Source organism: Trichechus manatus, unplaced genomic scaffold, assembly GCF_000243295.1.
Source record: "Trichechus manatus latirostris isolate Lorelei unplaced genomic scaffold, TriManLat1.0 scaffold00087, whole genome shotgun sequence".
Lineage (NCBI taxonomy): Eukaryota > Metazoa > Chordata > Mammalia > Sirenia > Trichechidae > Trichechus > Trichechus manatus.
This window is the reverse complement of record NW_004444023.1, coordinates 4,176,129-4,200,536: the sequence shown is the minus strand read 5'-3', so window position 1 is coordinate 4,200,536 and position 24,408 is coordinate 4,176,129. Positions and strand designations below refer to the sequence as shown.

The following is a 24,408-nucleotide window of genomic DNA, read 5'->3' as shown; positions in this document are numbered from 1 at the left end:
AGTTCTCCAGTCCCAGAGCAGAGTGTTCCTCTTAGTAGAAGTGGTAGTAGTCTAGGGTAGGAAAGAGCTCCCCAGTTGAACATTTCCTTCCTAGGCCAAATGAGTGATGTTAGCAGTTTCCAGGCAGATTTTCCATGTGCCCCTCCTCCTCCTTTCTGGCAGAACCAATTATTCCTGTAGCAAAATGGGCACGGATGCCACCGGTAATTGGACAGATATGCTGTCTTGGAAAAAATGGGTAATGTCACCGGTTACTTAGCAGATTTACTGTGCAGATTTCCTTCCGTGGCCTCCCTGTGCAGGTTACTGTTGTCCACGGCCTTGTTGGCTGGGCTAACTTGCCTCGAGAGGGATGGACTGACACTTCTTATGGAGAGTACGGATAGCTGAGAGGCAGCCAGAGGCAGGCTGAACCAGGAAGACACCAGGCTGTTCCTGGACTGGGGGAAGTTGAACTGCCATAAAGAGTCCAGGTTAGGCTCCATTGATGAGTCCTCGCTGACTGTGTCCTGGGGTGTGACGGTGGCATTCCCCATGGGCTGTGTTTGCCATGGCAAGGGTTTGAGGGACACCTTTTTGAAGGGCAGTGTCTTTTCAATGGGATCAGAGGGAGTGGGGTCCTGGAGGTTCCACCAGTGGTGGAGTGGGAGGGCCGGGATTGGTAGGAGAATGAAGATGAGAATTAAAGTAAGCCAGTTCAAGGAGCTTGGCAGGTAGGGCAGTTTGACCTCTTGGCTCTGGGGGCAGAGAGAGGGGGAAGGCAGGGTGACAGGAAGAGACAGTGAGAGGGGTTCAATCCATGTGATGCTGGATATCAGGTTCCCCAGGCAATGGGAAGCTGGTGAAGGGTTCCTTGGGGTGGTAGGGGCCCAGACCCGGGGTTCTGTAGGGTGGGAGATCTAATCAGGGGTTGAGAAGCCAAGGTGGGGGGCTCTCACCCCACTGGCATTCCAGGCGATGTAGTAGGGGGGTGCCTTCTGGTACAGCTGCATGAAGCAGATGGTAAGGAGGGCCAGCAGCCCTGGCAGGGTCACATAGCACCACAGGAAGGTGAAGATGGACCATACCAGGCGGCCCAGCTCAATGAACATTTCTTCCCGGAACCTGGGGTTGGGGCAATGGGAAAGGATGTCTGTGAAGGAGCCCTCCTCTAGTCACAAGCGCCTGGAGTCCTTGGGAGGTGGGACCCGCCAACCTTTTGCCCAAGTCCCTTGGTTTTCTTATGAGTTTCCAACTCTTAGGGATTGCTAGGGTCTACCAGGCCTTCATCTAGTCTCCTCCATGGGATCCTCTGATCCAGGATGTGGTCCCCCATCTGCCATTACACTGCCCCGGCTCTCTGCCATCAGACTAGCCCATGTGGCCATTGCCAGGGGAACCAGAGTTCCCCAGGTCCCGACTGCTGGCTTCCTGGGAGCCACAATGCTGCCCTCTGATTGCTCCTTCCTACATTCCAGCAGCTCCCAGATGGACCTCTCTGCTGAGGAGTGGACAGAGGGAGAAGGTCAAATCCCAGCCCTCCTCATCAACTTGAGATGGGGTTTCCATCTGGGCAGTCCCCGGGGCTTGGAAATCACCTGCTGGCTCCATAGATCCAGGCCAGTGCCACATTCTGGAAGGTCACAACGATGATAAGGACCAGCGAGACCAGGTGTTCATCAAACAAAGACATGATGTAGCTGCCAGCGCGGCTGGCAAAGACCAGGCTGCCCAGAAGACCTCCCAAGCAGATGACCACTAAGTCAGAGGCAGGGTTAGCCACAATGAGGTCCACGTGTAGGGTTGGGCCAGGGGTTGAAGTGAGCCCAGGAGATTGGGGGCAGGCTGGGAAGGGAGTGGGTGTGGCAGGGCAGGATTTTGGCTGGAAACAGAGTCCATGGTACCTGACAGCAGTTTGGGATGCTTTCTGAAGACGGGAATGGCATTCTGGAGGGGAAGGGCAACGCCTTCCAAGATTCTTATCAAGGTGCCCAGCCCCGTGATGAGCAGAGCCAGGAAGAAGATGATGGCCCAGAAAGGGGCGCCAGGGAACAACGAGATGACTTGAGAAAAGGCCACGAATACCAGGCCAGGTCCCTCCATAAACTGTGGGGGAGAAGGGCTCTGAGGCAGTGGCATGTCTGGATGGAGGTGGGCTGGGGAAATGGTGCTGTGATTGATTAGCAATGTCTATCTCGGGCAGAAGAGCAGAGCAGTTGGTTGTTTGCTCTCCTTGGTTTTACTCACTAAGTGAGCTTTACATTTTGGGGCTTCAGTTTCCTCCTCTAACAAACAGGGACCTCAGTTTATGTGAGAATTGATGTAGAGCAAAACTTAGCAACAACCCAGCACTTAGGAAATTATGGGGGGAACATGATCATGACTGTTACCAGCTTCAGAAGATGCTTACGTGGTCCACAAGGCTGCTTGAAAATACATTTCCCAACGCCTTCTGGGGCCTATGGGAAGCACCTTTGTCACCCTCACAAACATACCTTTTCCTTCTGTGTCTTGATGCTGCAGGAAGGGGTAAGCTGGATGATCTGGTACTGGAGGTTTTGGGGGATGTTGCTGATCCAGTCTAGGTAGTCTAGACTTTGCAGGAGCAGGATGTTTTTTGGGGGTCTGGCATCTTGAGGCAGCACCCCCTCGGATATCAGATTCATTAGGTTTGAGATGCTCCTGAAAAGGAAGTAGAAGAAGAGAAGGCTGATGGAGAAGAAGTAGGACCCTCTGCTGTCTGCAAACCAGGGAAACCAAGGACTGGAGAGGTAAGTGATTTGCCTGAAATGCCTCCAGTTGAGTAGCAAGGACGCCTGGGCAGTGACCGGAAGATAATCAAATGGACTTGGGATGAGTCACAGTGGGGACTCTATCTAAAGGTCCCAGGATTTTATATTTGTAATAGCTGGTGTTCCTCAACATTTTCTCTCTCCTCAGGTGTGAAGTGAATACATTTTTTCTCAACTGGCAGGGCAAAGTCTTGTTTAATTTAATTTAAGTTTGTCCTCCTTCATCTCTGAATTTCATTCTTTCTCCAATTTCTACAGCTACCCACTCTCGTATATTTGATGGATGGCCTTAATTATGGGTGTTTCTTTGTGAAAAAAAATGTAATGTTATTTTTTGTGTGTGTGTCATTAATTTGCTGAAGTAATATTGTACAATAAATAGTTTTCTGTTTATTGCTTTTTTTTCACTCCATTTTTTGGTGATATCTCCTAGCTTCTGCACTGTATCCCATAGTATACATTTACTACATTTTATATTTGATTCCCCAGTTAAGGACTCCACCCCTGTGATCGCAAACATCGCCATGATGACCAGCCATTTACAGGGTTTATTTGAGAATTTCTTTAGGATATACACTTGGGAAAGGGGTCACTGGACAATAAAGCATAAACATTTACTTAATCTAACTAAATGTTGCCAGATTCTCAGTTGTGTTTTTAAAAAATTGTTGTGGTGAAAATATATATAACAAAACTTACACTATCTCAACAATTTCTACATGTACAATTCAGTGACATCTATCACATTCTTCAAACTGTGCAAACATTCTCACTATCCTTTTCCAATCATTCCACCACCATTAACATAAGCAAAAACTCCCCCTCTTTCCCTTTCCCTCCCACTCTTGGTAACCACTAATAATCTTTCGTTTCAAACTTCCAACTATGATTTCACGTTTATCTAAAAAAAAATTATATCTATTTTGAAACTCTATTAGGTGCATAAACATTTAGACAATTCAGTATTTCTGCTAAATTGACCCTTTTGTCATTATGAAATGTTCTTCTTAATATCTGGTATCACTACTTGTCTTGTAGTGGAAAGGATAAAAATAAAAATAAAGTTTTGACTTTATTTGATATTATGTAGCCACACCAGCGTTCTTATAATTAGTCATTTGCATGGTATGTTGTTTTCCATTCTCTTACTTTAAACCTATCTGTGTCATTATAAAGGACTTCTGTTGCAAACAGAATATAGTTGGGTATTTATTGTATTAAAAAAAAAATCTAGTCTGACGATCTCTGCCTTTTAAGGGAGAGTGTTTATTTAATGTACTTATTGATATGGTTGAATTTATGCTTACTCTCTTGCTTTTTTTTTTTTTTTTGTCTCATCTATTCCATGTTCCTCTTTTTTCTGTCCCCTTTTTTATATTAAATAATTTTTCTTTGTTTCCATTTTATCTTCTCTATTGTCTTTTTAGGTACGTCTTTGTTTTTGGTGATTAGAGCTGTGCTGTTTAACACAGTAGCCATCAGCATCATGTGGCTACTGATTTCTTGCAATATGACTAATATGATTGAGGAACTGGATTTTAAAATTGTATTTGTTTTAATTAATTTAAAATTTAAAGGGATAAGTTATTAAGTTATTGGAAACTTCTAAGTATGTTTGCAACAACTTGGGTATGTGAAACTACTTTTCAACTGTGCATTTTTGTGAAATCTAAATAAAAATCAAGTATTTCTCGTTAGTCTCAAGAATTTCCTTTAGTATTTCTTTTGGTACAGATTTACTGGTGGTGAATTATCTATTTTATCTGGAAATGTCTTTCTTTCATTTTAATTGTTTAAGGATATTTTTCCTGAATATGGAAATCTCCAGTATGCATCTGTCAGTTTGTCATACTGTGGTGGCTTGGGTGTTGCTGTGATACTGGGAGCTTTGCCGCTAGTATTTTGAATACCAGCAGGATCACCCACGGTGGACAGGTTTCAGCTGAGCTTCCAGGCTAAGACAGACTAGGAAGAAGAACCTGGTGGTCTACTTCTGAAAAAACTGGCCAGAGAAAACCTTATGAATAGCAGTGGAACACTGTCTGATAAAGTGCTGGAAGATGTGTCTCTCAGGTTGGGAGGCACTTAAAATATGACTGGGAAGAGCTGTCTCCTCAAAGTAGAGTCCACCTTAATGATGCGGATGGAGTAAAGCGTTCAGGAACTTCATTTGCTGATGTGAAACAACTCAAAATGAGAAGAAATGGCTGCAAAATTCCATTAATAATTGAAATGTATGAAGTATGAATCTAGGAAAATTGGAAGTCATTAAAAATGGATTTCAGGGGACATCTAGGTCAATTGGTATAACAAAGTTTATTAAAAAATGTTCTGCATCCCACTTTGATGAGTGGTGTTTGGTGTCTTAAAAGCTTGCAAGCGGCAATGTAAGATGCATCAATTGGTCCCAACCCACTTGGAGTAAAGGAGAATGAAGAACACCAAAGACACAAGGAAAATACTAGCCCAAGAGACAAAAGGGCCACATAAATCAGAAACTCAATCAGCCTGAGACCAGAAGAACTAGATGATGCCTTGCTATTGACCACCCTGACAGGGAACACCACAGAGAGGCCCTGATAGCGTGGGAGAGAACTGTGCAGTAGAACTCAAATTCATGTAAAAAGACCAGACTTAATGGTCTGACAGAGACTGGAGGAACACCCAAAACTATGGCCCCTGGATGATCTGTTGACCCAGAACTGAAATCATTCCTGAAGCCCACTCTTCAGACAAAGATGAGACTGGACTATAAAACATAACATAATACTTGTGAAGAGTGCTCTTCTTAGTTCAAGCAGATACATGGGACCATAATGGCAGCTCCTGTCCAGAGGCAGGATAAAAAGGTAGGAAGGGACAGGAACTGGTTGGATGGACACAGGAAACCTGGGGTGGAAAGGGGGAGTATACTGTCACATTAAAGGGATTGCAACTAGTGTCACATAACAGTACGTGTATAAATTTTTGTATGAGAAATTAATAACTTGAGCTGTAAACTTTCACTTAAAGCACACACACACAAAAAGAAATGGAACACAGAAAGATTGATATCCTAGGCATTAGTGAGCTGAAATGGATTGGTATTGACCATTTTGAATCAGACAATCATATGATCTACTACACTGGGAATGACAAATTGAAGAGGAATGCCATCCCATTCATCATCAAAAAGAACATTTCAAGATCTATCCTGAAGTACAACGTTGTCAGTGACAGGATACTATCCATATGCCTACAAGGAAGATCAGTTATTATGACTATTATTCAAATTTACACACCAACCATTAATTTCAAAGATGAGAAAATTGATATTTTTACAAATTTCCGCAGTCTGAAATTGATCATACACGAAATCAAGATGCATTAATAATTACTAGTGATTGGAATGTGAAAGTTGGAAACAAAAAAGAGTGATTAGTAGTTGGAAAATATAGCCTTGGTGAAAGAAATGACGTCAGAGATCACATGATAGAATTTTGCAATACCAACAACTTCTTCATCACAAATACCTTTTTTCAACAACATAAGTGGTGACTGCACATGTAGATTTCACCAGATGGAAAACACAGGAATCAAATCGATTACATCTGTGGAAAGAGATGATGGAAAAGCTCAACATCATCAAACAAGGCCAGGGGCAGACTGCAGAACAAACCATCAATTGCTCATATGCTAGTTCAAGTTGAAGCTGAAAAAAATTAAAACAAGTCCACAAGAGTCAAAATATGATCTTGAGTATATCCCATCTGAATTTGGAGACCATCTCAAAAATAGACTTGACGCATTGAACACTAATGACCGAAGACTAGAAGAGTTGTGGAATGACATCAAGGACATCATAAATGAAGAAAGTAAAAGATCATTAAAAGACAGGGAAGAAAGAGAAGACCAAAATAGATGTCAGGAAAAACTCTGAAACTTGCTTTTGAATGTAGAGTAGCTAAAATGAATGTAAGAAATGATTAAGTAAAAGATATGAACAGAAGATTTCAAAGGACGTTTGTCATGGTTTGAATTATGTCCCCCCAAAAATGTGTGTATCAATTTGTCTGAGCCATGATTCCCAGAATTGTGTGGTTGGCCTCCATTTTGTAATTGTAATTTTTTGTTAAAGAGGAATAGGGTGGGATTGTAACACCACCTTTACCCAGGTCACATCCCTGATCCAATGTAAAGGGAGTTTCCCTGGGGTGTGGCCTGCACCACCTTTTATCTCTTAGGAGATAAAAGGAAAGGGAAGTAAGCAGAGAGTTGGGGACCTCATACCATCAAGAAAGCAGTGCCGGGAGCAGAGCGCGTCCTTTGGAAGCTCTTAGTTTGGGGGAACACTGATGGGAAGGCCGAGAGAGAGGAAGCCTTCCCCTGGAGCTGTAACCTTGAATTTGGACTTTTAGCCTACTTTGACTGTGAGGAAATAAACTTCTCTTCGTTAAAACCATTCACTTGTGGTGTTTCTGTTAGAGCAGTACTAGATGACTAAGACAACACTAAAGAAGACAGAGTATTATAATGAAATATGCAAAGACATGGAGTTAGAAAACCAAAAGGAAGAACACACTCAGCATTTCTCAAGCTGAAAGAACTGAAGAAAAAGTTCAAGCCTCAAGTTGCAATTTTGAATGATCCTATGGACAAAATACTGAATGACCCAGAAAGCATCAAAAGAAGATGGAAGTAATACACAGAGTCACTGTACCAAAAAGAATTGGTAGATGTTCAGCCATTTCAGGAGGTAGCATATGATCAAGAACCAATCGTATTGAAGGAAGAAGTCCAAGCTGCACTGAAGACATTGGCAAAAAACAAGGCTTCAGGAATTGACAGAATACCAGTTAAGATGTTTCCACAAAGGGATGCAATGCTGGAAACATTCACCCATCTATGCTAAAAAATTTGGCCAGCCAACTGGAAGAGATCCATATTTGTATCCATTGCAAAGAAAGGTGATCCAACAGAATGCGGAAATTATTGAACAATATCATTAATATCACACAAAAGTAAAATTTTGCTGAAGATAATTAAAAAATGGTTATACCAGTACATAAACAGGGAACTGCCAGAAATCCAAGCTGGATTCAGAAGAGGATGTGGAATAAGGGATATCATTGCTGATGTCAGATTGATCTTGGCTGAAAGCAGAGAATACCAGAAAGATGTCTGCCTGGGTTTTATTGTCTATGCTAAGGCATTCAACTGTGTGGATCATAACAAATTATGGAAACACTGCAAATAATGGGTAAAGTGGAGGGTCAGCAAAAGAGAGGAAGACCCTTGATGAGATGGGTTGACACAGTGGCTGCAACAAGGGGCTCAAACATAGCAACAATTGTGAGGATGATGCAGAATTGGGTAGTGGTTCGTTTTGTTCTATAGAGGGTCACTGTGAGTTGGAACCAAGTCGACAGCACCTAACAATAACAACATGGAACTCTATGTTGACAAATCTTTTCCTTCAGCATGCTAAAAGATTTCATTCCATTGTCTTCTGACTTCCATTGTTTCTGATGAGATGTCAGTCATCATCTTATCATTATTCCACTGTATGTAATGTACTTCTTCTTTTTCCTCATTAAACATTTTCTATTTATCTTTGGATTTCAGAAATTTGATTATGATGTGCCAAGGTGTGATTGTCTTTATATTTATCCTCTTGGGATTTTTTTTTCTTTGTTTCTTTCTTTTTCAATTGTGCTTTATGTGAAAGTTTACAGCTCAAGTTAATTTCTCATTCAAAAATTTATATACATATTGTTTTGTGACATTAATTATAATCCCCACAACATGACACACATTCCCCCTTACCATTCTGGGTTCCCAGTGTCCATTTGACCAATTCCTGTTCCTTCCTGCCTTCTCATCCTGCCTCCAGACAGGAGCTGCCCATTTGGTTTCATGTATCTGATTGAACTAAGAAGCACATTCCTCGTATGTATTATTTTTTGTTTTATAGTCCTGCCTAATCTTTGTCTGAAGAGTGGGCTTCGAGAATGGTTTCAGTTCTGGGGTCCACAGTTTCGGGGTTCCTCCAGTCTCAGTCAGACCATTAAGTCTAGCCTTTTTACATGAATTTGTGTTTTGCTCCACACTTTTGTCCCGTTCCATCGGGGATTCTCTGTTGTGTACCCTGCCAGCTCTTGGGAGTTTTTGAGATTCTAGGATCTGTGGGTTGATGATTTTCATTCAGTTTGGAAAAAAAACTGTCCACTATGTATTAAAAATTTTCTGCCCCAATCGTCTCTCTCCTTCTGTGACTCCAATTATACGCATATTAGTTTTACAGGTCACTGATACTTTGTTTAGTTTTTCTCAATCTTTTTTTCTCTGTGTGCTTCACTTTGTGTAACTTCTAATCAGCTGTCTTCAAGTTAACTGATTCTCCTGCTGTCTCCAATTCACATTAAACCCATCCAGTGAAACTTTCATTTTATCTACTTTTTCAGTTTCAGCATTCCATTATGCTTTCTTTTACAGTTCCATATCTCTTCTAATATACCTCATTACCTTCACATATTTTATTAACCTTTTATATTAAATTATTTAACTTAGTTATAATGGTTGCTTTAAAGTTCTTGTCTTCTAGTTCTAATGTCTGGGCAATCTGTGGATCTTCTTTTTTTTCTCTTGACTATGGGTCATATTTTCCTATTTTTTTGGAATGTTTTATGATTTTTTATTTTGTTCTGGACATTGTGTATAGAAGAGCAAAGGAGACTGAAGTATATTATTTGTTTTATTTTGTTCAGTCCCAGTAAGTTCAAGCCTTTTATTGCAACAAGCAGTTAGGATGAGGCGCTATTGTTTAAATTCCTCTTAAGACTTGAGTTGAGCTAGATATGGGGTAAGTTTTAATTAGATGAGTTTTTCTTTGCCTTCAAATGGGATTAAGGCGAGCTCACTTTACCCTTGAGCAAAACTCCCAACTTGTGTATGTTCTGTACCTCTAATTCCTCTGAAGTTGTCATTATTTAAGTTGGAGAGAGTCTGGTTGTAGCTCTAGATGGTTTTGGTTCATTTTTGGATTCTATTCCAGCTGGGCCTATAAATCTGAGCACCATAAGACTATGCACAGTTCCTCTGCTTGCTTGATGGCCTTGACACTTCCTTGGCAAAATTCCTGGGGATGAGGTGAGGAGAATTGTTGGACCAAGTGATTTATTTGTATGTTTGGGGCTCTTCGAGATTCCAATAGCTACTGCCAGCCCATTCTGTTATTAAATGCTTGGCTGGTTTCTTCTCATCTGTGAGTTAAATAATTGATTACAAGATTTTTTTTTACTCCATTTGCAATTTATGGAAATCTTAGCACAGTCACTTCTATGAGACTATTTTCTTATCCATGAAGTGGTGGATATTAAGGAGTATTCCCCTTTAAGCTGTTTTCTCTGAGAATAAATGTGACATTATAATTATTAATGGAGAGGCCCTCAGTTTGAAGGCCCATGAAGCTGGGATATTGCTAAGGTAGACAGAGGGGGGCTTTTGTTTGGACTTGCAAGGTTGTGCTTACTCACTTCTCAATACAGGCGGGACCACTGGTGGTGGCCCAGAACCCAAGCACTAGAAACACGACGGCTGTGGACAGCAGTGAGGTCAACAGGTTGACCAGGATTACCATGAAGGCCACCTGGAAATAGTCTTGGACGTTGCCTTGAGCCTTGTAGGAGGAGAAGGTGATGACGGTCCCCATGCCCAAACTCAGGGAATAGAGCACATGGCCTCCTGCTTGACGCCATAGGTCCAGCGAGGCAAAGGCAGAGAGCTGTAGATGGGAGTGAGTGAGATTTGGGGTATGGGCTCAGAGGGTGGAACCACCAGTGGTCTGGGAGAGGGGCAGGCTGGGGTAGAGAGGAGAAGGACAAGGGATAGGCTGGTGCAGGAGAAGAAAAGAAGATGTCGGGGAAGGAGACTCAGAGGAAGCCTTGGGAGTTGAAGGAGGGAGAGGGTTTGGAGTTTCCGGCCTCACCTCTGTGGTCACCACACGTTTGAGGCTGACACTTGCACCTTCCAGGAAGAGACTTCGGATGAGGAGGCAGAAGAGGATGATGTAGGGGAGGAATACCGAGAAAATCAGCATCTAGCCAGGCAGGTCAGGATATAAACCAGAAGTCAGGAGAAGTGGGAAGGAGGTAAGGACAGAGGCAAGCATTCGCAGGGGACTACAAGTCAGCAAGAATAGAAAGATGGGAGGTGATCGGTGTTGGAGTGGCCCAGAGGTAACAAAAGGGAGCTATGGTAGGATTATTTGAGGGAGAGAACACTGTTGTTTGGGAAAATATCTCTCAATAAGCTTCTTAGGGATGGGGGGTGAGACTTCAAGTAAAAATGGCCTTTAAATGTGGGGCAGTTGGACATTGTTAATTGATGGGCCTTGTTTTTACGGCCTATGTGTGAGAAACTGCAAAGAGGAAAGTAGCCAGTAAGGCTGAAGGCTGTATGAAACAACTTTGTAGGTGAAGGGGAGGAACAAAACTGAGACTTTGGGAGAAAGTAACATGATTCATAGGAATTTTAATGTTTTTGGCTCTGGGGTAAGTGAGGTAAGTCCTTTCTCTCAGTATGCCCCTACTAAATCTTTACTATAAGTGGATTATTTGGGAGACTGTGAAGAGATGGTGAGTTGAGTTTTCACGGACGCATGAGGTGAAAGTTGACATAGATGCAGAGGTCAGAAGATGCAGGTAGAGTTAACCAAAATGATTTGGAGGATCTGATAAATATGCTGAAATAAAATTTCCATGTAAGGGGAATATGGCTCAGGTGCCAGGGAACAGATTGGAAGGATGACTTGGAATAAAATGTTCCAAATTGGAAACTCTGTAAAAGAACTGATGCCAATCAGCTCCTTTGGGGGTATCGTGCACTGTTCAAAATGCAAGAATAAGGAGGATACAGGGCTAGGGGTGAGGGGCAGTGATCTGATTTAAAAGGCTGCCCATAGCTCTCTGCATGCAGTGACTTGGGGTTGAGGGATGGCGAAGGAGTTGGATTAATAAGAGGCACTCATTCATGTCATGGATGGGAGAATGGCAGTTCTTTGCAAGAGAGGGGCGGTTGACATGGGTGCCTGAGAAGAGTACACCATCTTTGTCAGGATCCATGATGGACATGCTGGGTGGCCACATCTGACATTGTCCTCTGGGTGGGTGTGAGAGTGTGGGAAGTGGACGGTTATAGGAACTGGAGAAGAGCAATCCACTGGCAAGGACTTGGATAGTATGGATGGCATGGGGGCAGGGAGTCTAGGGATCTTTGGATTTTCAAAGGGGAAGTGGGTGTGGGGTCAGCAGACAAGGTGGCTTACCGACACTGAAATCTTTAGCTCTGAGATCATGATTAAGAAGAGGAGTAACCAGGCTGCGAAGATGCACAGGGTGAGGTTCAGAACGAGGGCCTCAACCCCTTCCTCAATGTTGCCTGATGCGTGCAGGGCAGTGTTGTACCAGAAGTACTGGTAGGGCACAGTCTGAAGGCAGGAGAAGTCTGGGGGGATCCAGGGACTTAGGCATCACCTCACTGAGGCCAGCCCTTGCTTTCCCTTCCCATCTCCTTCTCCTTAGTGCCTCTGCCTCCCTTGGCCCTGCTGGCCCTCTCTCCCCCTCCTCACCAGTTTCATTGGAGCTCTTCACCAGTGGACACTGGTTCCAGGGTAGGGAGTGATGGAAGGAGTGGCCCAGGTAGGAGAGGCTCCAGGAGATGATGACACTGTTACACAGGCTAACCAAGAAGCACACCTGGGGGTGGACACAGTGGGCTTGAGGAGCAGGGTGGGTGAAGACAGGGGACCTGGAGACCACAAGGGGTGAGCTGGGATGGCTCTTGGCTGGGCCCCTCATTCACCAGCATGCTAGTGTAGCCCACGCCGCCCAGCCAGGGGACGAGCTGCTTCCAGACCCGGATGTTGTCCACACGCAGCCATTGCCCCATGACCATCTCCATGTACAAGAGTGGAGTCCCGACCAGGAGGAGCATGAAGAAATACATCAGGATAAAGCTGCCTGAGGAAGGGAGCCAGGGGCTGTGCTTAGGCACAGAAGTGTCCCGGTCCCTCTCCCCCTTATCTCCTAGGAGTCTGGGTGCCCAGCCCCCTCAACCTTCAGACCTATTAATCCAGCCCCCAGCTCTTTCCACCCTCAAACCAAGGAGTCTGGACCCCAAGCCCCCTCCTCCTCCAGAACTCAGGAGTCGAGGCCCCCAGCTCCTTTTACTTTCAGATCCAGGAGTTCAAGCTTCCAATTCTCTCCTCCCCTAGGACCCAGGAGTCCAAGCTCCCAGCCTTAAAGAAACTCCTTCGTTAAAACACAGAATCCAAGCCCCTGGCCTTACCTCCTCCATTCCGATGACACATGTAAGGGAAACGCCAGATGCTGCCTAGCCCAACAGAGAAGGCAACCTGGATCAAGATGTTCTCAGTTTTTTTAGTCTCAGCAAAGGAGTTTTGAGTCTTGGCGGTCCGAATCTCCTTAAGATTGGAAGGTTTGTATTTTCTGGAAAGCTCTTCATCTGGCATATCAGAAATTTCCTCTAAGGACGCCATGGCTTTCTTCTTACAGGATCACTAATCCTGAGGAAATCTTGGGGTTACCGAGAACAGGAGACTTTAGAGGACATGTCTCAGGTACTAGACTGTAGACTTCTATGACAGCAAGGGTTTAGCTCAATGAAGACCAGAGTTTAAATCTTGGCCCTTCTCACTAGTTACCGACTTTGGGGAAATAGTTTTATCTCTTCGACACTCAGTTTTTCTCGTCTTACAAGTAAGATGGCTTTCAAAATATTTAGTAAATGTTATAAGGTCGCTATGAGTTGGAATCAACTCGATGGTAATGGGTTTGGTTTGTATTTCGGAGCTCTGGTGGCACAGTGGATAGGAGCTACAGCTGCTAACCAAAAGGTCAGCAGTTCAAATTCACCAGCCGCTCCTTGGACACACTCTACATTGATGGCCTCATTAACATAACAAAGAAAACCCCATTTCCAAATGGAATTACATCCACAGGCATAAAATCCAAAAAAAAACCCCAAACTCGTTGTCGTCAAGTGGATTCTGACTCATAGCGACCCTATAGGACAGAGTAGAACTGCCTCATAGGATTTCCAAGGAGCAGCTGGTGGATTTGAATTGCCAACCTTTTGGTTAGCAGTTTGAGCTCTTAACCATTGTGCCACCAGGGCTCCTCCAAAGGTATAAAAACCAAAAAACCAAATCCGTTGCCGTTGAATTGATTCCGACTCATAGTGACCCTGTAGGACAGAGTAGAACTGCCCTATAGGGTTTCCAAGAAGCAGCTGGTAGATCTGAACTGCCGACATTTTGGTTAGCAGCCAAGCTCCTAACCATAAATAACAAGATGACTGGATAAACAAAAAGTGGCGTACACATACAATGGAATATTCTACACCCATCAAGAGAAGTGAAGTTCTGATGCAAGCCACAGCATGCATGAACCTTGAAAATATTATGCTGAGTGAAATAAGTCAGTCACAAAAAGACAAACACTGTATGATTTCACTTATATGAAATAAGCAAATATATGGAAACCAAAGATTATAAGTGGTTACCAGGTGCCTTAGTCATCTTGCACTGCTCTATCAGAAATACCACAAGTGGATGCCTTTCACAAAGAGAATTTATTTTCTCACAGTCTAGTAGGCTAGAAGTCCAAATTCAGGGCGTCAGCTCCAGAGGAAGGCTTTCTCTCTCTGTCGGCTCTGGAGGAAGGTCCTGGTCATCATCAGTCTTGCCCCAGACTAGGAGCATCTCTGGGCAGGAATCTTGGGTCCAAAGGACGCGCTCTACTCCCGGTGCTCCCTTCTTGGTGGTATGAGGTCCTCCATTCTCTGCTTGCTTCCCTTTCCTTTTATCTATTGTAAGGTAAAAGGTGGTGCAGGCCACACCCTAGGGGAACTCCCTTTACATTGGATCAGGGATGTGACCTGGGTAAGGGTGGTGTTACAGTCTCACCCTAATCCTCTTTAACATAAAATTACAATCACAAAATGGAGGCCAATCACACAATTCTGGGAATTATGGCCCAGCCAAACTGATACACACATTTTTGGGGGACATAATTCAAACCATGACACCAGGGATGAGAGAGAGAAGGAAAGGGAGACTTTTTGCTTAGGGGGCATTGTGTTTATGTTAGTGGTGATGGAATGATTTGGAAAAGGATAGTCATAATGGTTGCACAACAAGAAGAATGTAATCAATGTCATTGAATTATATATGTAGAAATTTTTGAATTTTCGAATGTTGTGTGTATTTTCACTATGACAAAAAATATGACATAATGGATATTCAGTACTTATGACACAGTAAACCTTCAAGCCATGCAAGTTTCTTTCCTTTCTCCTTCTGATCTTCTTGGAAGTCTTTAGGCTCAACTAACGCACTTGGACTTCTAGGCCAGTGGTTCTCAAAACTGTATGTCCATCACAATCACTTGAGGATTGAGCTCTAAAAACCATGTAGATTTCTGCCTTTCATCTTCCCATCCTCACTCCTCCAGATTCTGATTAGGTAGTTCTAAGGTGAGGCATAGGGATTGGTAGAATTAAAAGCTTCCTTGGGGTTCCACTTCCAGAATGGTAGTATGAGGAATTCTATGAACGTACTCCCTAGTGAAGCAAGCAGAAAAAAAGAAAAAAAAACAAAAACCGCTTGCTGTCGAGTTGATTGCGACTCATAGCGACCCTATAGGACAGAGTATAACTGTCCTATAGGGTTTCCAAGGAGCGGCTGATGGATTTGAATTGTCTACCATTTGGTTAGCAGCCATAGCTCTTAACCACTTCGCCACCAAGGCTCCAAAGCAAGCATAACTGGTGAAAATTATAAAGATTAAAAAAAATCCAACCACTTAAATTCTCTAGAAATTGCCCTAAGGACATAGAGGAAATGAAGAAACATTTATTCAAGAAAATCTGCTAAAATTACTAAAACTCAGCAAGAACAGTGAGAGCCATTGAAAACTCTATGGAGCTACAAAAGACTAATGGGCCACACGAACCACAGCCTACATGACCCCAAGACTAAAAGAACTAGATGGTGCCTGGCTACCAATACTGACCATTTTGACTGAGATCACAACAAAGGGTCCCAGACAGAGCAAGAGAAAAATGTAGAACAAAAAATCAAATTCATAAACAAGACCAGACTTATTGGTCTAACAGAGACTGGAGGTACCCCCAAGTCTATGGCCCTAAGACAAACACCCTTCTGAACTGGAACTGAAGCCATTCCTGGAGACCATCTTTCTACCAAACAATAGACAGGCCCATAAAATAAACAATAACACCCTAGCGGAAAGTGTTCCTTAGAACAATCAACTATACAAGATCAAAAGGACAAAAGCAAAGATGAGAGAAGGCAGGAAGGGGTAGAAAATCCAGATGAAAGGAAATGGGGAAACCAGGGTGGAAATGGGGAGAGTGCTGACACATTGAGGGGAATGCAACCAATGTCATGGAACACTTTATCTACAAACTATCAAATGAGAAACTAATTTGCTCTGTAAACTTTCACTTAAAGCACAATAACAAATTAAAAAAAAGGAAACCTTATGGAGCTGTTTTACTCTGTAATACGTGAGGTTGCCATGAGTCAGAGTTGACTCAACAGCAATGGGTTAATGGGTAGAAGCTTTATGAGAGATACAAGCTAAACAGTAGGTGGGTGCAGCCAAGAATACAGGGCTGGCTCCTTCTTCCCCCAGCTCCCAGTCAAGGCTATTGTATCTTCCCAGGAGGGGCAGGCCACCAGCATTTCTCATCTCCCTCCCAGCTATCCCTTACAGAGGATAAATTCCAGGCAAGTGCTGTAGAAGGTCAGGCACTCCCTTCCACCCAGGCCCCACTCCTAGGGCAGAGGCTCTCGCTCAGGTGTTGCATGCTGAGAATACTGGGTCCTGATCTCCCTGGCCCCAGTCGGGTGGAGGATTCATGCCAGAAGAGACAAACTGATAAGACCAGAAGTTAACACCCCACCCAGTGCCCTGTTCCTAAAGCAGGGGTGAGATGGGGCACTGTCCCTGTTCTTCTCTGGAGCCATGGCTCAGAGATATTTCCCCAGGGGGAGAGGCTGGCTTTAAGAACAGATAGCTCTGAATTGCTCCCCAAAGGAACTGATTTTATTTAAAACAGAGTATAGGGAAGTCCAAGCCTAAGGGTGCTCTCAACAACAATGGAAGCTTTTGTGGTAAGCAATTAAGAGGAGCTGTAGCAGCTTTATGAGGGTCCCTGGGTAGCGCAAATATTTTTGCGCTTGTCTACTAACGGAAAGGTTGGTGTTTCGAACCCACCCACCCAGCAGGGCCTCGGAGGAAATCTTGGTGATCTGCTTCCATAAAGATTACAGCCAAGAAAACCCTATGGAGCTCAGTTCTACTCTGTAACACATGGTGTTGCCATGAGTCTGAATTATTAACCTGAGGCAATGGGCTAACGGGTAGTAGCTTTATGAGAGATACAAGCTAAACAGTAGGCCAGATAGGTTACCAGAGAAAGCCTGGGAAGGAGACAGCTAAGAAGAGCCCTCCTGGGGTCAGAACACACTTCAAACACTGACATCAAAAACTAGCTTGTAAAGGAGACTGAATTTAATTGGATTAGACTGTGGAGCAATTTATGCCCCAAGGCATTGTCAAAAACAATAGAGAAGTCATCTGGCAACTAGTGTGGCCTGACAGCTGAATGTGATCAGGGAAAAGGACAGTCAAAGAGAGTCCTCCTAAAACCACTGTCATCCCAGGGTGACTGTGCATATGCCCAAGGCTGCACCCTCTGAGGATTATCCACCACGACCAAGTGGAATTTGTCCTAGGAATTCGAGATTGGGTTAACATCTGAAAGTCAATTAATGTAATCCATTATATCACTAGAATAAAGGGAAAAATGAAAACATGATCATCTCAATAGATGCAGGAAAAGCACTTGGGCAAAATCGAAGTGTTTCATGATAATCACATTCAACAAACTAGAAATAGAAGGGAACTTTCTTAACCTGATAAAGGGCATATACATATACAAAAAACCCACAGCTAACATCTTACATAATGGTGAAAAACTGAATACCTTCCCTGTAAGATCATGAAGAAGATAAGGATGTCAACTCCCACAACTTCTAATTCAATATTGTAGTGGAAGTTCTAGCCATGGCAATTAGACAAGAAGATGAAATAAAAGGCATACAGATATAAACAAAGAAGTAAGACTACCTTTATTTCCAGATTATGTAATTTTGTGTATAGAAAACCCTAAGAAGTCCACTAGAAAAATTATTACAACTAATAAATAAGTTCAGTAAGCAGGATATAAGATCAATATACAAAGATCAATTGTATTTCTATACATTTGCAACAAACAATATGAAAATGAAATTAAGAAAACAATTCCATTTACAATATTATCAAAAGTAATAAAATACCTAGGAATAAATTTAACCAAAGAAGGGCAAAATTTATACTGTGAAAACTACATAATATTGTTGAAAGAAATTAAAGAATATGTAAATAAATAGAAAGACATGCCACGTTTATGGATCAGAAGACTTAATACTGTTAAGCTGGCTGTGATGAAATGGGTGTTATTTTATGTGGGCTTTTGCCTTGGTTCTTTGGAAAACAGTTTGGGAGATTTTCTCCCTAAACCCTGAGGAGGAGTTGTTACCTTTGCCTTAATGCTTTTGAGAAACAACTTGGTGGACCTCCGAGGTTGCTTTCTACCAGTTGTTACTTTTGCTCAAGGGAGGAGCTGGTCTCTGCCAGCAGAAATGTTACTTTTGTATAAGACCTGAGTTGACTGACATCACATGGGTAATTGATGATTGGTTGAACTCTGATCTGGTGAGGGAGGCTCTGCCTTGTAACTGATGAAGACTGAGAATCAGGTATTAAAGGACTAACATGCAGAAGTTTTAGAGGCTTCCTGGTTAACAGGAGCCAGGAGGGGAGCATGTCCTTTGGGATACAGAGGTCCCTCCCAGGCCTAGGTAAAAACAAAACAAAACAAAACTGTAGCTGAGAGAGCAGCTGCCTAAGAGCTGGGCCAGTTAGCTGAAAAAGCTGCAGCTGAGAGAGATGCTGGCTGAGACTTGTGCTGGCAGAGAAGCAGAGCCACGTGGGAGCAGAGCGGTCCTGAAGCTGTTGTACTGGCTATGAGCTGGACCAGTTAGTGGCAGAGCGGCCAATCATGGAGAACCTGATGGTAGAGAGGCCTGAAAGCAGAGAGCAGCTGAGAGAGCTGAGCTAGCTATTACACTGGCTATGAGCTGACCCTGTTAGCAGCAGTCTGATGGCAGAAAGGTCAGTGGTCGGGAGCCTGACAGTAGAGAGCCTGATGGCAGACAGCCTGACGGCAGACAGCCCAATAGCAGAGAGGCCTGCCTGGCAGAGAAGGCAGCTGCCTAGCAGAGAAGCTGTGCCTGCTGATCACTGGAGGAGGGCAGGTAAGAAGCCATCCTGTACTGAAGAAGGGAGAGATGTGCTCTCCACTTTGGGGACCGTTCCAGCCCTTGCCTGTGGCTTCCTGACAATGATCCAAGCTATTCCAGTTATTTCCAAGTTGATTCTGATCCTGAGTTGTAGCTTGTTACTTCCCTAATAAACCACATAATTGTGAGCATGGTCTGTGAGTTCTGTGTGGCTGTTGCAGTGAATTATCAAATCTTACAGAGAAGTATAGAGTGCCATGGCAGGAGCAGCTGCTGTCAGAAATAATGGAACCAACTTTGTGCTGATCCTCATTCTTATCCCTCATGAATTTAGATAATCCATTTTGTTATACTACAATGGCAATATAAAATAATTTCCTTCATCTACAGCTTCCTTAAATCTATACCTCCTACCACACTCAATGGTGAAATATTCCTAACCCTGAGGTTAGAAACAAGAAAATGTTCGGAAAAAGAAAATTTAACAAAACTTACACAAGAGTTGTCTTATAAGTTTTGAATAAATTGCCTCTATGATTAATAACTTTCCTCCAAAAAAACTTTAGGCCTGGATGGCTTCACCGGTGAATTGTATCAAACATTTAAGAAACAAATACAACAACATTGCATAAAATCTTCCAGAATAGAAAAAGTGGCAAGACCTGTAGAACCTCAACACCAAAACTGACAAGGAAATTATGAAAATCACTTACCAATGTCATTCATGACACTGATCCAAAAATCCCTAACAAAATACTACCAAATCAAATCTATCAATATATAAAAAGAATAATACATCACAACCAACTTGGGTTTATTATAAGAATGCAGGGTAGTTTTAAAGTAGATAATCAATGGTAACACAATAAAGGAGAAAAACCATGTGATCATCTCAGTATTTGTGGAAAAAGGTTTTATAAAATCCAATGATCATTCATTAAAAAACAAAACAAACAAAACTCTTAACAAACTGGGAATAGAAAGGACCATCGTTAATCTCATAGTGGTTATTTACAAAAAATCTTACAGCAAACATCGTACTTGATGATAACATGTTGAAAGCTTTTCCTCTGAGCTCAGGAATAAGACAAGGAATAAGACTCTACAGTCTCTTCTGTTCAAATTAAATCTGAACTTTGGGTAGTGTCTTAGGCTGGGTTCTCTAGAGAAGCAAAACCAGTGAAATTCTGTCTTAGTTATCTAGTGCTGCTATTACAGAAATTTATTCTCTCACAGTCTGTTGTTAGGTGCCGTAGAGTCAGTTCCAGCTCATAACAACCCTTTGTGCAACAGAATGAAATACTGCCTAGTCCTGTGCCATCCTCACAATCGTTGTAATGCTTGAGCGCATTGTTGCAGCCACTGTGTCAATCCATCTTACTGAGGGTCTTCCTCTTTTCCGCTAGTCCTCTACTTTACCAACCATGATGTCCTTCTCCGGGGACTGGTCCTTCCTGATAACATGTCCAAAGTATGTGAGACAAAGTCTTGCCATCTTTGCTTCTAATGAGAATTCTGGTTGAACTTCTTCCAAGACAGATTTGTTCATTCTTCTGGTAGTCTATGGTATATTCAGCATTCTTTGCCAACACAATAATTCAAAGGCATCAATTCTTCTTTGGTCTTCCTTATTCATTGTCAGCTTTCACATGCATATGAGGCGACTGAAAACACCATTGCTTTGGTCAGGCACATCTCACAGTCTAGAAGGCTAGAAGTCTGAATTCAGGGTGCCAGCTCCAGGGGGAGCCTTTCTCTCTCTGTCTGCTCTGGGGGAAGGTCCTTGTCATCAATCTTCCCTTCAGTCTAGGAGTTTCTCAGTGCGTGGACCCCATGTCCAAAGGAGGGATCTTCTCCTGGCTCTTCTTTCTTGGTGGTATGAGGTCCCTGTGGACAAAATCATGATAGGGCTGGAGAGTTGATATACCCTGAGGTAGGACACTGTATTGTTGTATTGCTGGCCTTGCCAGCTGAAGGAAAACTGCTTCTGGTGGTCTTTTGAAACAGGTATGGAGAAAAAGGCATTAGCCAGATCAATAGCTGCATACCAGGTACCAGGAGATGTATTAATTTGCTCAAGCACTGAAACCACATCTGGAATAGCAGCTGCAATTGGAGTCACCACCTGGTTAAGTTTTTGATAATCCACTGTCATTCTCCAAGATCCGTCTGTTTTTTTGCATAAGCCAAACAAGCAAGTTGAATGGGGATGTGGTGGGAATCACCACCCCTGCACCCTTCAAGTCCTTTATGGTGGCAGTAATATCTGCAGTCCCTCCAGGAATGCAGTATTGCTTTTGGTTTACTATTTTCCTAGGTAGGGGCAGTTCTAATGGCTTCCACCTGGCTTTTCCTAACATAACAGCCCTTACTCCGCTTGTCAGGGATCCAGTGTGGGGGTTCTGCAGTTGCTGAGTATATCTATTCCAATTATGCATTCTGGAACTGGGGAAATCACTATAGGATGTGTTCCGGGATCCACTGGACCTACTGTGAGATGGACATGAGCTAAGACTCCATTAATAACCTGATCTCCATATGTCCTCACTCTGAATGGTGGGCCACGGTGATGTTTTGGGTCTCCTGGAATTAGTGTCAGTTCAGAGCCAGTATCCAGTAATCCCTAAAAAGTCTGATTATTTCCTTTTCCTCAATGAGCAATGAGCAGTGCAATGAATTACTTAATATGGCCCTTCTAAGCATGATCTTTGTGACTCTCACATAATGATTGAGTGGGACTATGCAAATAAGGTATATGGAACCTTGTGATGGTTGGGGTTATGTGTCAACTTGGCTAGGCCATGATTCCCAGTATTGTGTGGTTGTCCTCCATTTTATGTGTTGTGGATCCTGATCTCTACATGTTGATGAGGCAGGATTGGTGTAAGGTGTGTCTTGGGTCGCAACCTTGCTGGAGGGTGTGACTCAAGCTTCAACCTTACTCAAGTTATGCCCTTCCCTGGGGTGTGACCTGCATCTAAGATATATGTGTGTGTCCTGGTGAGGCTCTCTCTCTGCATCTGGATCCTGCATCTAGTTCGTGATCAGTTGACCTCCCCAGAGGCCTACTGTCTGACCTGCTGATTCTGGGATTTGCCAGCCTCCATAGCTCCTTGGGCTGGGGGCCTATCTTGTGACCTGATTCATCAGCTTCTGCAGCCCTGTGAGCTAGCAGCCTGTGGTCTGAACTACTGGTTTGGGTTCATCAGCTCCCGCAGCCACGTGGGTTAAGACACACCTACACCTGATCCACGAATTTGGGACTTGACAGCCTCCACAACCACATGAGCCATTTTCTTATATGGTTCATGAGTTCTGTGAGATGTTGCAGTGAATTAGGGAACACAAAGACAGGAGGGAGAGTACTGAGGAGAGAGAGGGAGTAGTTGATGTTAGAGATGATGGAGTGGTAGAGCAGCTTGGAAAAGTTGGACATTTCGGACATTTTTAACCTCTGCCTCACCGGGAGAAAGATTAACAGTATAAATTTTTGGCAGTGTAGTGGGGTCCTTCCTCAAGGGAACCCAGCCTCCCCTTCATTCAAGGGGTTGTGGGTCTGTAAATTGGCTCAAGTCTGGGATTTGATTGAGGGGCCATGACTCACTATTCTGGCTATTCAGGTTAGACTGCCATTCACTTGACCTAGAATTCTCCCACTTGTACAGATCAAATATTTAGATTTCCCATCTATTTCACTCTTAGGGTCACCATGACTAAGTAGCTAATGCCATAAGTCCATACGAGTCAGACAATTCTGATTACTGCTTTGACTCCGCTGTCCATTACAGTAACCACGCACACCTAGTCTTTGTGGATTGAGTGCTACCACTTGGCCCCTACCACCACAGGGTCCAATCAGTTCCATTGTAGTTGGGTGTTTTAATTCAGTTAGGGCAGTTGCCACTGTCAAATCTGACTTACATAAAATAGCAATCACAGAAGTCTTCCAGGATGCTGGGGCTCCCTTCACAAATTTGTTCTTCACCTTTGTGGTAAAAGATGCATCCTCTGGGCACTCTGTGTGTGTCTGTGGATCTAACCTCATAAATCCCCTCTAACATGCCAATTTCCTAAGCCTTTGGATACCTTCTTCTACAGTATACCAAGGCAGGTCTGGTACTTCAACTTGATTTAGTGGAGGCCACCAAGGAATCCATGCTTCAGCGACCCAACCAAATAAACTATTAGATCCTTTCCTAACCTCTTGAGCTCAAACACTGAATGAAGAATCTGTTCTTAGTGGGACCATATTAATAAACTCAGACTGATCCATCTTTTTTTTTAAATTTTTTTATTGTTGTAGTTTAAATGAAGTTTACATTTCAAGTTAGTCTCCCATACAAAAATTTATGTGACCCTAATTGCTCTCCTCATACTGTGACAGCACATTCCTCCTTTCCACCCCTGATTCTCCAAGTCCTTTCAACTAGCTTCTAACCCTCTCTGCCTTCCCATCTCACTTCTGGACAGAAGCTGCCCGTTTAGTCTCTTGTATCTACTTGAGCTAACAGGCACACTCCTCATGAGTATCACTTTATGCCCCACAGTCCAGTCCAATCCCTGTCTGACGAGTTGGCCTCGGAAACTGTTTTATTTCTGGGCTGATAGAGAATCCAGGGGCCATGCTTTCTGGGGTTCCTCCAGTCTCAGTCAGACCATTAAGTATGGTATTCTTACTAGAATTTGAGTTCTGCACCCCACCTTTCTCCTGCTCCATCTGGGACTCTCTCTTGTGTTCTCTGTCAGGGCGGTCATTGGTGGTAGCCAGGCACCATCTAGTTCTTCTAGTCTCAGGCTGATGAAGTCTCTGGTTTATGTGACCCTTTCTGTCTCTTGGGCTAATCTTTTCCTTGTGTCTTTGGTGTTCTTCATTCTCTTTACTCCAGGTGGTTGGGACCAATTGATAAATCTTAGATGGCCACTTGCAAGCTTTTAAGATCCCAGATGCCACTCACCAAAGCAGGATGCAGAACATTTTCTAAATAGGCTTTGTTATGCCAGTTGACCTAGATGTCCCCTGAAAGCATGGTCCCCAGACCCCTACCCCTGCTACTCTGTCTCTCAAAGTGTTTGACTCGATTCAGGAAACTTCTTAGCTTTGGTTTAGTCCAGTTGTACTGACTTCCCCTGTAGTGTGTGCTGTCCTTCCCTTCACCTAAGATAATTCTTATCTACTATCTAGTTAGTAAATGACTCTCACCCTCC

General features: G+C 43.3%; 1 protein-coding gene across 1 annotated transcript; it reads right to left on the bottom strand.

Moving 5' to 3' along the window:
• Positions 1 to 251: 251 nt before the first annotated feature.
• On the bottom strand, positions 252 to 13,308 carry LOC101354189 (orphan sodium- and chloride-dependent neurotransmitter transporter NTT5-like). The gene is made up of 11 exons (XM_004381823.1): positions 13,098 to 13,308; positions 12,612 to 12,769; positions 12,379 to 12,505; positions 12,076 to 12,254; positions 10,738 to 10,848; positions 10,286 to 10,533; positions 2,475 to 2,661; positions 1,884 to 2,085; positions 1,578 to 1,824; positions 939 to 1,104; positions 252 to 737 (listed from the first exon to the last, which is right to left on the bottom strand). Exons 1-11 carry the CDS (start codon positions 13,306 to 13,308, stop codon positions 252 to 254), a joined length of 2,322 nt encoding a protein of 773 aa, XP_004381880.1.
• Between the last annotated feature and the right edge of the window lie 11,100 nt (positions 13,309 to 24,408).

What these genes read in the sequence shown, in the direction of transcription:
- LOC101354189 (XM_004381823.1), bottom strand. Translation starts at nt 13,308, where the DNA reads ATGGCGTCCTTAGAGGAAATTTCTGATATGCCAGATGAAGAGCTTTCC. An exon ending in AGCTAAAGATTTCAGTGTCG is followed by an intron (nt 10,849 to 12,075) that starts GTAAGCCACCTT and finishes CTGCCTGGCTAG; the next exon opens with ATGCTGATTTTCTCGGTATT. An exon ending in TCAAGACACAGAAGGAAAAG is followed by an intron (nt 2,086 to 2,474) that starts GTATGTTTGTGA and finishes TCTCCCCCACAG; the next exon opens with TTTATGGAGGGACCTGGCCT.